The following is a 12,383-nucleotide window of genomic DNA, read 5'->3' on the forward strand; positions in this document are numbered from 1 at the left end:
TTCTGGCCTCGCGAAGTACCCTGGTGCGTGCTCGTGCGCGTCGGGGGGGGGGGGAGGGGAGGAGAGCACGTGACCGGGTACCCTTCCTCCGCCCCACCAACGCCGCCGCTGTGTCCCCCCCCCCCCGCCCCTCGTCGCGGGTTTCGTCCCTGCGCGTGCGCGGAGGAGTGGGGGGGGGGGAGGGGAGAGACTATTTTACTCTGGTGGGGGGAATCCAGAACAACATGGCGGAACAGGCTCGAGGGGCTGAATGGCCTACTCCTGCTCCCGTGCGAGCACGTGACCGCCCGCCCGCCCGCCCCACACCCCGGCCCGGGTCGCGTCAACGCAACGGCCGTGCGCGGAGTGGGGCTGACCGCGCAGTCGGGTGGCCGGTGCCAGTGGGTGGGCAGGAGGGAGATGGCGTCACTCTCGCCCCGCCCGCCCGCCCCTCACCTCACCCAAAGGTGACTTGCTCCTTCCTCCTGCCCGTACCCGGCTCCCTCCCTCCCTGTATAACCTACACGGCAACCGAAGCTGATGCTTCCTCTTGCAACAGGTTGGGTCGGGCTTTACTCCTTTTTTTTTAGGAGCGAGAGAATACAACAACAACAAGATTCCATTTATTGAGCGCCTTTCACGTCGGGAGGACGTCCCAAGGCGCTGTACAGTTGGGTCAGGACCCGAGCAGTGGGGGGGAAATGGTCAGGGGGAGGGGAGGGAGGGAGCGAGGAGGGGGTAGAGAGTCGAGAGCGGAGCTGAAGGTCAAAGAGAAAGGTCTTGAGACCGGCCTTGAAGGAGGAAAGGGAGGAAGCGGCGAAGGCACTGGAGATGGAGTTCCAGAGCCTCGGGGCTGAGAGGCTGAAGGCCACCGATGGTACGGCGGTTGGGGCGGGGGATGTGGAGCAGACCAGAGCCAGAGGAATGGAGGGTATGGGCAGGTAGGTAGGGGGATAGTAGGTCGGAGAGGTAGGAGGGAGCGAGGCCGTGAATGGTCTTGTAGGTGAGGGTGAGGATCTGGAATTCGATCCTCTGGGGGATGGGGAGCCAGTGGAGGCGAGCGAGGGTGGGAGTGATGTGTTCCCGAAGCCCCGAATAATAATATTTTGATTCCCTTCAAGTCTCCCCTTTCCAGGTCTCCGCAGATACCTCTTCCTCCATAACCAGATGCTAAATGTTTATTGTAATATTTTAATTTAACAAAAACTCACACCAAATTACTTCCAGATTCCTGTTTTAGAGGGCGCTTGTTCTTCGGAAAGTATTTAGTCTGATGGAACCAGCCACATGATTAGTAGCTCCAGCAGTTACTAGAAATTGTAACTAACTCAAACATTTAGTACTTGTCTATGTTATTTTGTGTTTAAATATTTGCATCAAACAGCTTTAGGGTACCTAGTTTTGATGAGTTGTTGAGCCTAACAATGTATGGGAAATGATTAACACAACAATAGAGTTGAAATGACATGTTCACCGAAGCATCCTGGATTAATAATGTTATCTCTTCAACTGTTCCAAAACATTTCAGAAACTGTGGATTGAAAATTGCAAATGTTACTACCATTATTCAAGAAAAAGGTGGTGGGGGGGGAGGCAGAGGAGGAGAAACTAGACCTGTCATATTAACGTAAGTTGTGTGAAAATTATGAGCATCTATCATTCAGGAACAGAATAACTGAGCACTTGAATAAGTACGAGCTGATCAAAGAGTCAGCAAGAATTTGTAAAGAGTAGATTTTTTGGAGGGTTGGGTGAATTGGAGGAAGGAAGCAGAGATCAAGGGTAAAAGGAACACTGATTAGCAGGAAAAGAGAAGGGTGTTTATCCGATTCCTCACCAACAATCCCTAAAATAATCACTCACACCTGCACAGTCCAGACAAGTCTGCATTGAATCAATACCTTGTTTCCAGTAGCTGCTGAGCCGTGATACACATGGCACAGTCGTAAACAAAGGAACATTTATTTGGCTGGCTGATCAAAAAGTTGGCTACACTGATCTACAGTATATTCTGTGAAGCACTTTGAGATGTCTCGATGATATAAGAATCTATATCAAGTATTTGAGGCAGATTCTAGATAGGCATAAAAGCAATAAATCTCCTGGAAACTGGTGAACTGAATCCCACGGTCCTTTCTCTGGAGACAAGGGAGATTAGTGGAGCATTGTTGTTCATTTTGAGGGAGCCAAATAGACACTGGGGTGGTTCCAAAAAAACTGGAAGTAAGCAACTTTGGTTCTCATGAGGGGTTGAGTGCAAATTCTGCCCCAATAATGGAGTACATGTGCCTTTTTTTTATAACCAATAAGCAATTTGTCCGTATCACAGTTCATTTATGTTTTACCCCCATAAAACTCATTCTGATTGATAACTGTGATGGTTTCACATTTGTTGAGTGACTTATTTAATTTATTGTAGAGTCCCGTAGCTCAGTGGTTAGAGCACTCGCCTTCTCAAGCGAGAGACCTAGGTTCGATTCCCGGCCAGGGCGATACCTCGGGCAAGTTTCCTTACTCCACACGCCCGATGAGAATCCCTCAAGAAAGAAAAAACCCCAACAATAATTTGGTCGCTCAACCCACGACTGTTTGCAGGACACTGCCGCGCGCGATTGGCTGCCACGGTTCGCCCCACGAAAATACAATCGATTCGCCCCACGGCGTATCCTGCGAAGCGCTTGGGGAGACGCCTCGAAGGACGTGATCGGGCGCCGCGTCAAATGCGAGGACTGCCATTAGTTTTAAGAGCACTTTTCCCCAAGAGACGACGAATGGGGGTTCCTTTGGGAGGCGCTTGCGTGGGGGGGTGGGGGTGGGGGGGGGGTTTCGAGCAGAGTAAGCTCGTTGGTCAAGGAACTATTATCACTGCGTCCTTCTTCTTTGTGCTGCTGTTCTGCTCGCGCATGAACCCGCACGGACGAGGGCCCCATCGGGATCGTTAACCCGCAGACGTCTCCTCCGCTTGTCCTTTCCCCCTCCACCTTCACGGTAAGAGAACAGGTTTTTTGATAAGTTTTCACCGATCAATCGATCGATTCATTGAGTGATTAAACTCTCTCAGAGACACAGCTCTCATCCCCTCGATTTTGTCCCGAATGTGTTTCCCGCCGCCGCCGGGGGCGAGAAGGTCCTTTCCTTAACCTCGGCACCGACTGATGACATCACAGGGTGGCGCCAACGAGATCGCCAGAAATTCAAACCCTGTTGGGTGAGGGGGTTTTAAGTTTAAAGTCATTCAATGCTTTTGAAAACCGTAAGAAAAAGTAGTCTTCAAAGTGTGTGTGTGTGGGGGGGGGAGAAAAACACACGCTTTGCAAGCTTCAAATTAATAAAAAATAGTCACCCGCCCCAAAATATTGCTCGGCAAAAAAAAAACACCCCATCGGGGGCGAGTTTTAATTTATTTTTTTTCAAAAAAAAACATTAACTCGGATGACGGCGAAAGGGTTTAAACGTTAAATGTCCTTCGAGAGAGTCGATCGGACAAAGGGAACGTCTGTGGGAAGGCGATCCAGGCGGTTGGGAGGCCCGCCCCGGGCTCGGGGTCCTGTGCGAGCGGCGGCGCGTGCGGCGGCGGCAGCGGCAGCAATGGAGGAGTTGGAGCCGCCGGAGACGGTGAGAGAACGCGGCTCAGTCACGCCGTCTGCGCTCACTCCCGAGGCCTCAAAGCCTCCCTCTCCCCCCCGGTGCTCCGGGGCTGCGCTGCCGCCGCTGTCTCTGCATCAGGGCCTGTGGCTGGCGGCGCCCCCCCCACCCCCGGCCCGGGAGACCCTGCACCAGGCCCCAGTCACAGCGAGAGACCCGGGCAGCAAAGGGCACTGACACCCCCCCGCCCGCCCGCCCCCCGCCATCCCTCTGGTCCGGTTCCTGAGCCGGGAGGGTCCGCAGGGCTCCGGGGCACTCACTGCTGGTGACGGCTCGGCTCGGCTCGGCCCATCGGCAGGACCTGGAAGGGCCGACCAGTCACTGGGGGCCGGGAATCCTCCCACTGAGCTCCCGGTAACCCCACAGCCAAAGCACGCACGCACGCACTCACTCACTCACTCACTCACTCACTCACGGGGAGGGGGGAGGGGGTCCTCGCTGGACAAGCAGCGGGAAAGCTGCCGGACAGTGATATCAACGGCCGAGCTGTGTGGTTGTCGTTGGTTAGACTCCAGCAGTTACCCCAACGCAGACTCTGGGCTCTCCCCCCACACCCCCCCCCACAAGCCTTGGCTCTCGCCCAACCTGCGCCTAATGCCGTTCTTATTATTTTTATTATTACTTTCCGGAATTGGAGAGCGACGCAGCTCAGCATGAAATGTGTGAGAATGTATTTATGTTGCGGTGTTAGCGGTGTGGTCATAAATAGCCGGAACTGTTACCTGGTCACTTGATTCTGTGCTGGGATGACGGTGGGATAACTGGGATGAGGGGTTGTTTCATCCAAACCTGACCTGTGATATTATCCCGAGGCAATTATATTAAGCAGAATATATAATTTTTCTTTGCAGAAAATTGTGGGAGTGGACCCCGGTCACCACAACATGGGATTTGAATGGGGTCCTGTGGAAATTCTTGTCTATCCAATAAAACGCAAAGGAGCAGGTAATGTTTGTCGAAGGTTAATTGTGGCAGATTAGCAGCTGGAAACTGAGATTTATATATTCCTTTTATAACGTTGTGATGTAACATTTTATTTTTGTGTCTCAAATGGCTCCGTCAGGCTGCTCTGATAATGATTGATGATTTTGTTTGTCCCCCTTCCCTTTTCCCTCCTTCTCCCGACAGTTGCGGGGGCTCACACTGAACACTGGACTTACTCAATATATTATTATTATTACAGTATGACAGCTGAGGCCAATCCTATACTCACTGAAATACACTTTGCATTATTGATAGTAGTTAGGCATCATCACCCTGTCTGAGATCAGCCAACAGCACAGAACCAGGATCAGACCTGATACTTGTTGTGTCTGTCTACCTCACATCAGACAATATATAACTGCAGAACAACCTGGACAACCAAAGTGTGGTTTCAAATTAAACTGCCGTAAACGTGTCTATTAAGCTGTATTGTCAGCATTTGGTCTGCGCTGCCCAGGTCTGACTGAATTTCCTTCCCTGTACTTTGTTTAATCCCCAGATATTCCGACTCCTTCCGGAGGTTCCTCCGCAGCTCCCGCTATTCAGGTGGTGCGTAAAGACAAAGACATTTACTCGCCCATTCTACGCAAACTCTTCAATGAGTCACACGGGATCTTTGTCGCCCTCCAGACCACCAAGAAGGAAAATGTCGCCAAAGCTCGCAAACTGCAGTAAGTAACAACTGTAAACATTGACTGCAAAAGCTGCTCTTCCTCTGACTTCAACATTCGTTGATATCGTCCAGCATTTACATTAGAGACAGGCAGGCCTGCTCTCGGTAAGAGGAGAGGGGTAAGAAGGAGGGAGAGGGAGATGTCTGAGCACAGTTTGATTTTCCCTGTGATTTTTTGGAGCTTAGAATGGAATGGTTTGTGTACACTCTTTTATGGCCACGTTGTAAATCAGCTGATATTCTCCCTACAGACTGGTCAGAGTCAGCAGAAACTACCGTTCAGTGATGAGAGCTTACATGGAGGAACTGCACAAAGTATCGGAAACTGGTAAACTGCAAATCTTTTTCCACTTCCCTCCTCTCCAGAAGGTGCTGATTGCACGGGTTCAAGTTGGAATTATAGTCTGGTCAGTTCCCAGTCTGAGCTGTTTCCTATCAGTGTGGAGAGAGAATACCAGAGGCTGGGACACTGGCATTATTTAAGAAAGAGTCCCATGAAGAGGGTATTACTGACATTCGAAAATGAGAATAAGGAGATTTCTTTATCTGAAGGTCCCTGAGGGGGACTGCGCGGAGGATCTCTGGCACCCTCTGGTGTTGGCTGCAGGGAGCACACCCTCTGACCTGGGCGCTGGCGCGAACAACAAAGAAATAAGATTGAAGAAATGAGACAAAAATTCACCCAAAACTCCCAGTGTAACAATTCTCCTGATCAGGCCTGACTCAAGACAGCGCGCCAGTACTTTCCAGCGCTCCGGCTGTGTAACCGTTCCTGCGTCGGGAGTGATGGGATGTCTTGTGTTTGTGTGGATTCGCCTAAAAGAGACTATTTTTTTCCATTTCAGTTCATCACGATCCCGCCCTGTTCACCCAGTTTGAAAATCAGGTACGGAAATAGTCCTTTTATGCGCAACATTTAAAGACCAGAGAAAAGTGATGTGGAAAGTATTTAAAATGAGGTTGTTCTTGGCTACCGTACTCTTGTCTATTTCTGTAACTTTTTTATCGTTTGTTCTGGCATCAGTAAGAGCCACACAGTGTATACACAAACTGAGCATCAGACATCTGTATCCTGCAGTTTGCAAAAGGCTATGAAGGGTGGAGGTCCCCTAACTAGAATATGTAAACTAATTCCAGAACAGCTTTAATTTGTGTGTATTTTTTCACTGCAGGTTTCCATTCTGTCTGCCATGGAGCTGATCTGGAATCTTTGTGAGGTTCTGTTCATTGAGGCAGCTCAAGGTAAGCGGCAGCCCCTCACTGTGCTGTGAAAGATCACTTTGTGAGCTCTTTAGCTTTTTTCTGTAACGGGGATACAAAATAGGATTAAAATTCACACTTGTCTGGCAAAGACTCATTGTGAGGCACAGTTACTGATCACCTCCCTCTCCCCCTGGCTCGGTGTCAGAGTTGTCACTGTTGTCGGTGTCACTGTCAAGAGTTCCGAGACCCTATCCCACGTGAAGGGCGCTATATAAATGCAAGTTGTCTTAGTTGTATAATGTGAAACCCGAGTATTGCTCTTTGTTTGGGCCGGTGGTGGTTGGGGTGGGGGGTGTGTGGTATAACCTGTCTATTGTAAACTAGTGAAACGTGTTCTGGAAATGCTAAGCAGTAACTTGTCTGGTTGCAGCTGGGTTTCTCCTGTTGCATCTGTTAGACTGGGTACGTCTGCACGTGTGCCAGGTGGACAGCATGGCTCCAGAGGTTCTGGCCAGTGATAGTCCCACAGAACATCGCAGCTACTGGGACGTGGTAAGTCATAGCTTTCAGTGCGAAAGGAGAAGGCCAGAGTTTGCATGTTAGTGTTCTCTGCTGCAAGACAGTTCTCACCTTTGCTTTCCCAGGTCACTGGCTACGTGCTGCAGGGCAGGATAGAGGAGGCTCGGCAGATGTTGGCGAAGAAGGCCTTGCTCGCTCCATCAGCGCATTCCATGTACGTCAGCATGGATGATCTACTGAAGAAGATGCCTGTTTTCATGGTACGTGGTGGAGCTGGGCTCCTCTGTCATATAGAGAAATGAGAGGGTGAGAGGGGAGGGAGAGAAGACATTTAAATATGCCTGTAGTCTGCAGGCTGTTATTGGGCAGGTTAAACATTCTGCTTCTTTCTTGGCTTAGTTTATTTTATTTTCCTTCACCCCAGCCTGCAAGCTCTCAGACACTGACGGAGTTTGAGTTAAAGTGGCGGCACTGGCATGAGGAGTGCCAGCGATGTCTGAGAGAGGGAACCTTTGCCTCCAGCGATGCCCTGCAGTTAATCTGTCAGGTAAGAGGGTAGCATTGGGATATTCGGCCCTGAGCCAGGCTCACTGCACCACTGCTCCTCCTCCTGGACATCCCTCGCCTCCTCCGCTCCACCATCGGTAGCCACTACACTCTGAATCTCTGGAACTCCCTGCCTCAATCTTGCCCCCTTTCTGCCCGTCTTCAAATCACACCTGAAGATTTTCCTCTTTGACCGAGCCTTTGCAGTAATGTAAAATCCAACAAACTAACAAATGGCTAATGACTTTTCCTTCCTCAGATCCTATTAGGAGACGAGAAGGCATTACTAGAGAAGAAAGATCTCCTGACCACGTGGTATCATTACCTAGTCACTAAGTTGCTGTACTCTCATCCCTCAGTAAAACCCACTGACCTGCATCACTTTGCAGAGGTAAGGGAATCAATGGTTTTCAGTGGGCTTTGTGAATCAATAAAATAATTCTTATTGTATAAAAGTGCTTCAAAGGATATATAGTAAAGGGTAGTAACTGATTTGACTAACTTTGCTCGGCTTTGCGCAGGTCTGTCTCGATCAGTTTACCAGAGACTCGAACGGTCCTGATGCCCTGGACAGGATCCTGTTATCAGCCTTCGAGTTCAACATCCACCAGGTGCTGAAGGACTGCAGGTGAGTGAGAGCGGGGACTGAGGACCGATTCACACATCAGAAAGGAACAGGTGCCCCGAACAGACTGAGCACAGGGTCTCTTATTGTTTTGATTTTAACATCCCTCCGTGTGAGACACGATTTTTGCAACTGCAGCTTACGTGCTTGAGCCATTGTTTCTGTTTGTTGACCTTATTTTCTCTCTCCTCCTCTGCAGCGTCGCTCTGAGTAACTGGTGGTTCGTGGCACACCTGACAGACCTGCTGGATCACTGCAGCCTTCTACAGTCCCACAACCTCCAGTGAGTGATTGCCATTGCCAGGCTCCAGTCTGTGTGTGTGTCCCTCGTCAGAAGGTTGCAGCACGGGGTAATTACAGCCCGAGTACAGAGTGTGAAGCGTACAGATGAATGAGGGGAACATTGATTGTTGTAATAGCGAGTGTCCACGCCGCTCTCTGTGGGGGTGGGAGGAATAATAACTGGTTGTACAGCACATGACCGAGCTGCCCATAGACTTCACTTCACATTGCTTTAAGGTCCTCAGGAATTCACTGCTTTGTGGTTTCTGTTTCTAAAGCTTTCTTTCAGTGCTGAAAAGGTTTAACGTTTTGTCTTCTCTTCCCAGCTTTGGTTCAAATCTGCGAGAGTTCCTGATCCTGGAGTATGCCTCTGGCCTCTTCTGTCATCACAGGTGGGTCTTTGCCACCTCTGGATTAAAGGCCTTTCACTCTGGGGGGGAATTTCTGAGGGTTACTGACTGTCCACACAAACTGTCCGTTATTAAATCCTGCCCCCCCTCCCTCCCCCACTCTTTCCGTTTGGACTGAGCTGATTCTCTCTTTTCCAGCCTCTGGCAGCTGGCCACAGACTATTTTGATCACTGCCCGGAGTTTGGTCGTGTTTACCTGGAGCTGCACATTGAGCGAGTGCCGCTGAACACTGAACGCAAGGCCCTGAAAGTGCTGAGGATATGTGAACAGCGACAGATGAATGAGCAAGGTGGGTGTCAGCGTGCTGCTTTAGTGGAGGAGGGGAGGAGAAGAAGGAACGACATTAAGTGCTGGTTATCTGAGCAAGATACTGTTGTGTGATTTAGCCCATTGGGTAGGGTTGTCCTAGCTTGCCAGACAGTATCCTCAATGCAACCTATGTGGTTTTAGCTGGTTAAACTTCTTCAGTCGCCCATCCTGAGACTAACACTCTCTGGAATCAGGTAAAGCAGGGAGCCTCCCTCCAGCGAGAGAGTGCGTAACCATTCCAAATGCAGGGAGATCTCGGTGTGCAGCTGACATGGTTATGTGGCACTCTCGGTCTGGTTTGGCCATATCAGGTCAGGCGGGGACTTGGAATCGAGCCTCGCGATTAACGTGCTCTTGTGTTTCTCTGCAGTGAGGAGTATCTGCAAGATCATGGCTATGAAGGCCGTGCGCAACAACCGGCTGGGCTCAGCGCTGTCCTGGAGCATCCGAGCGAAAGACGCCGCCTTCGCAACTCTCATCTCTGATAGGTTTGTGCGGATATCAGAGACTGGGGCCGCAAACAAGCTCCCTCCCTCCCCGGGTCTCCTCCTCCGAGCCTGAGCTCCTGCTTCCTGCTCCTGTGTGCAGAGGGAGGTTAGCTCAATGTGTCTGATCTAACGCTCACTGTCTAGGCTCTCAATGAGGAATAGCCCTGCAGTGAGCTGTCGGGTGGCTTATAATTGTCAAAGTCACAGCCCAGCAAAACTGTTGGGTATTTGATAGGAATGAGATCTGAGACTCCAGCGGCTTGTATTGAGTGTCGCGGTTCTGAAATCTAACCTGGTTGGAGCCGGCCTGGGTGTGGTGTAAGGCTCTGTGTGCCTTTCTTTTTGACCGGGCCTTTGGTTACCTTCCTCCCCCTGCACCAGGATCCATTACTGTAAAGCGCTCTGACACGTCGTCCGGTGTGGAGGGGGCTATATCAATCCAAGTTGCTGTTGTTGTCGTTTAAGGCCCTGGTTTGGTTTGCAGGTTCCTGCAGGATTACTGCGCTCGGGGCAGCTTCTCTGACCTGGACCTGATCAACAACCTGGGCTCAGCTATGCTGCTGAGTGACCGGCTGACCTTCCTAGGTGAGGACACTAACATGGCTGTCACACTGCCCAAGATTCTCACTCACACCTTCTCCATCTCATACTCACCTGTGAACATAATACCCAACACACTCACACTTATACAGAACCTTCACGTCGGGAATGACATCCCAAAGCCTTTCACAAAATTTGCTATAAAATGTAGTGACTGTATTTATCTCAACAACGTCCCAGCCACAAAATGTGAGTGACTGATGTTACCTTGGGTTTATTGTTCAGGACACCGGAAGAGAGAGAGAAACTCCCTTCTGTTTTCAAATCATGTTTGGGGATCCCTAAATAGGTAGACAGGACCTTGATATCCAGTGCTGGTCTGCAGGAAGGTACCTCCTGACAATACAGCACTCCCCAACAGTGTCCTGGGCTGTCAGCCTGGACCAGGGACTCCCACCGGTCGATCTTGCACCTGCTCAGTAAAAACAAGAGGCAGGAGCGATATTTACAGCCACTTAAGCAAAGTTTATATCTTTATCTCACAAATGCATACTTTGTGCATTTGGTTGTTTTCAATTTGACTCAGAACCGTGCAGTTCTCTCACTCCTTTTATCTCAGATCATGTGAGACAGCAGCCCCTAGTGGCGACCGACCGGTTGGAAACCCCCCTCCCACCCCACCGGCCTAGACAGTGAAGTGGGCGGAAGGCGCTAAGGGAATGAAAGACGGCCTGGAAAGTCCCTGGCAGACATTAGGAATCACTGTCTTGTCAGTAACAAACCCTCGGTTCAGTCCGTCATTGGTGTAACGTAAAGGATTTCTAACCTGCCGACGATCTCCCAAAACTCTAACCCCCGCTGCTGAACACTTGTCCTGCGACAGGGAAATACTGCGAGTTCCACAAACTGTACGGAGAGAAGCGTTTCCCCGAGGCGGCCAGGCTGCTGCTGTCCCTGATGACCGCTCGCATCGCTCCCCGCTCCTTCTGGATGACTCTGCTCGTGGACGCACTCCCTCTGCTGGAGCAGAAACAGGTTTGTTCGCTCCTGGCTTTTTTTTATTATTATTATCAATAATCTTTCCATTAGATAGGGTTTCGGCGCTGAGGGAACTGTGTTGTCCCAGCGCTGCTAATTGTTCTAGGAAAGGCCAAAACCAGACCTCTCTGCTCTCAGTGTTCAGGTCAGAGTTCAGACACCAGGTGGTCTGTGTGTCCTTTTCAGCTGTGAGAGGCCATTGCAGCCAATACTAATCCTATCCATTCTCCTGCTCCCTCGTGGGGAGAAGTGATGGGGCAGGAGCTCTGGCTGATTCCTGCTCCTCCCCCTGTGGGATCCTCTGTACTGATCCTTGACTGTGTTCTGCCTCAGGTCATCTTTTCCACGGAGCAGACGTATGAGCTAATGCACTGTCTGGAGGACGTCACAACAGCACAGGCTGAGAGCAAGCAAGAAAGCAGAAGGATAGCAGTAAGTGGGGGCTGTTACAGCCAGAGGCAATCGTTGCAATCGCCGTCCGTCTGACTGGGGGTGAAACTGGTAAATACAGGACTTGCCACTAATGGGAGTGGGGGTGAAGAGAAAGAGAGGCATGATGTGCTTATTGCACATTCTCTCAAGGCGTTTAAAAGCTCAGGCCTCAGTCCACTTGCTGTTTGCTGCACTCCAGGAGCCGATTTGCGTTAATCCCTGCCATCTTCTTACTGTTATACAACACGTCCTGCCTTATGAAATGCTGCCCGCCCCTGGGCTGTAACACGCAATGTGATTTGTGGCCCGTGTAAAGCTGATTCTCACTCTTTCCAGGACGAGGACGACGTGGAGAGCACGAAGCTGGAGCTGCTTCGCCTCGCCTTCACACGCAACCTGGCCAAAGCCATCGTTCAGGAGGGGACGCTGCCTGGCTCTTGAGGGCGACAGGAACCTGACCTCACTGTGCTGTACCTGCCTGTGTGCACTACGTCCAACTGTAAATTAATCACTTTTTTCACTTTTTGGTTTTAAATCCCCCGGAATAAATGCAAATTAAAATATATTTGTACCAAAAAGTTTTATGCTCATTATTCACCCATCACTGGCCACCCAGGTCCCATCATCATCGTCATCCCCCACCTATCGTCAAGTCAGGCTGTACAGTAGATAGCATCAGGTAACAATCATAGCTTTATATAACTAAAGG

At 50.4% G+C, this 12,383-nt stretch overlaps 1 protein-coding gene across 1 annotated transcript; it reads left to right on the forward strand.

Moving 5' to 3' along the window:
• The first annotated feature begins 3,418 nt into the window (after positions 1-3,418).
• On the forward strand, positions 3,419-12,247 carry nup85 (nucleoporin 85). Its single transcript, XM_007888786.2, has 19 exons — positions 3,419-3,594; positions 4,476-4,569; positions 5,108-5,279; positions 5,533-5,609; positions 6,127-6,167; positions 6,454-6,523; positions 6,915-7,036; positions 7,129-7,263; positions 7,428-7,550; positions 7,809-7,940; positions 8,071-8,177; positions 8,374-8,457; positions 8,783-8,848; positions 9,005-9,156; positions 9,547-9,664; positions 10,149-10,249; positions 11,088-11,239; positions 11,576-11,674; positions 12,011-12,247. The coding sequence occupies exons 1-19, from the start codon at positions 3,439-3,441 to the stop codon at positions 12,113-12,115; spliced, it is 2,106 nt and encodes a 701-aa protein (XP_007886977.1). The 5' UTR covers positions 3,419-3,438; the 3' UTR covers positions 12,116-12,247.
• Positions 12,248-12,383: the final 136 nt, after the last annotated feature.

Source organism: Callorhinchus milii, unplaced genomic scaffold, assembly GCF_018977255.1.
Source record: "Callorhinchus milii isolate IMCB2004 unplaced genomic scaffold, IMCB_Cmil_1.0 Scaffold20, whole genome shotgun sequence".
NCBI lineage: Eukaryota > Metazoa > Chordata > Chondrichthyes > Chimaeriformes > Callorhinchidae > Callorhinchus > Callorhinchus milii.

Coding starts and splice junctions, on each gene's coding strand:
- nup85 (XM_007888786.2), top strand. CDS start 3,439: ATGTCCTTCGAGAGAGTCGATCGGACAAAGGGAACGTCTGTGGGAAGG. Junction 5,610..6,126: donor GCACAAAGTATCGGAAACTG/GTAAACTGCAAA, acceptor TTTCCATTTCAG/TTCATCACGATCCCGCCCTG. Junction 11,240..11,575: donor CTCTGCTGGAGCAGAAACAG/GTTTGTTCGCTC, acceptor GTTCTGCCTCAG/GTCATCTTTTCCACGGAGCA.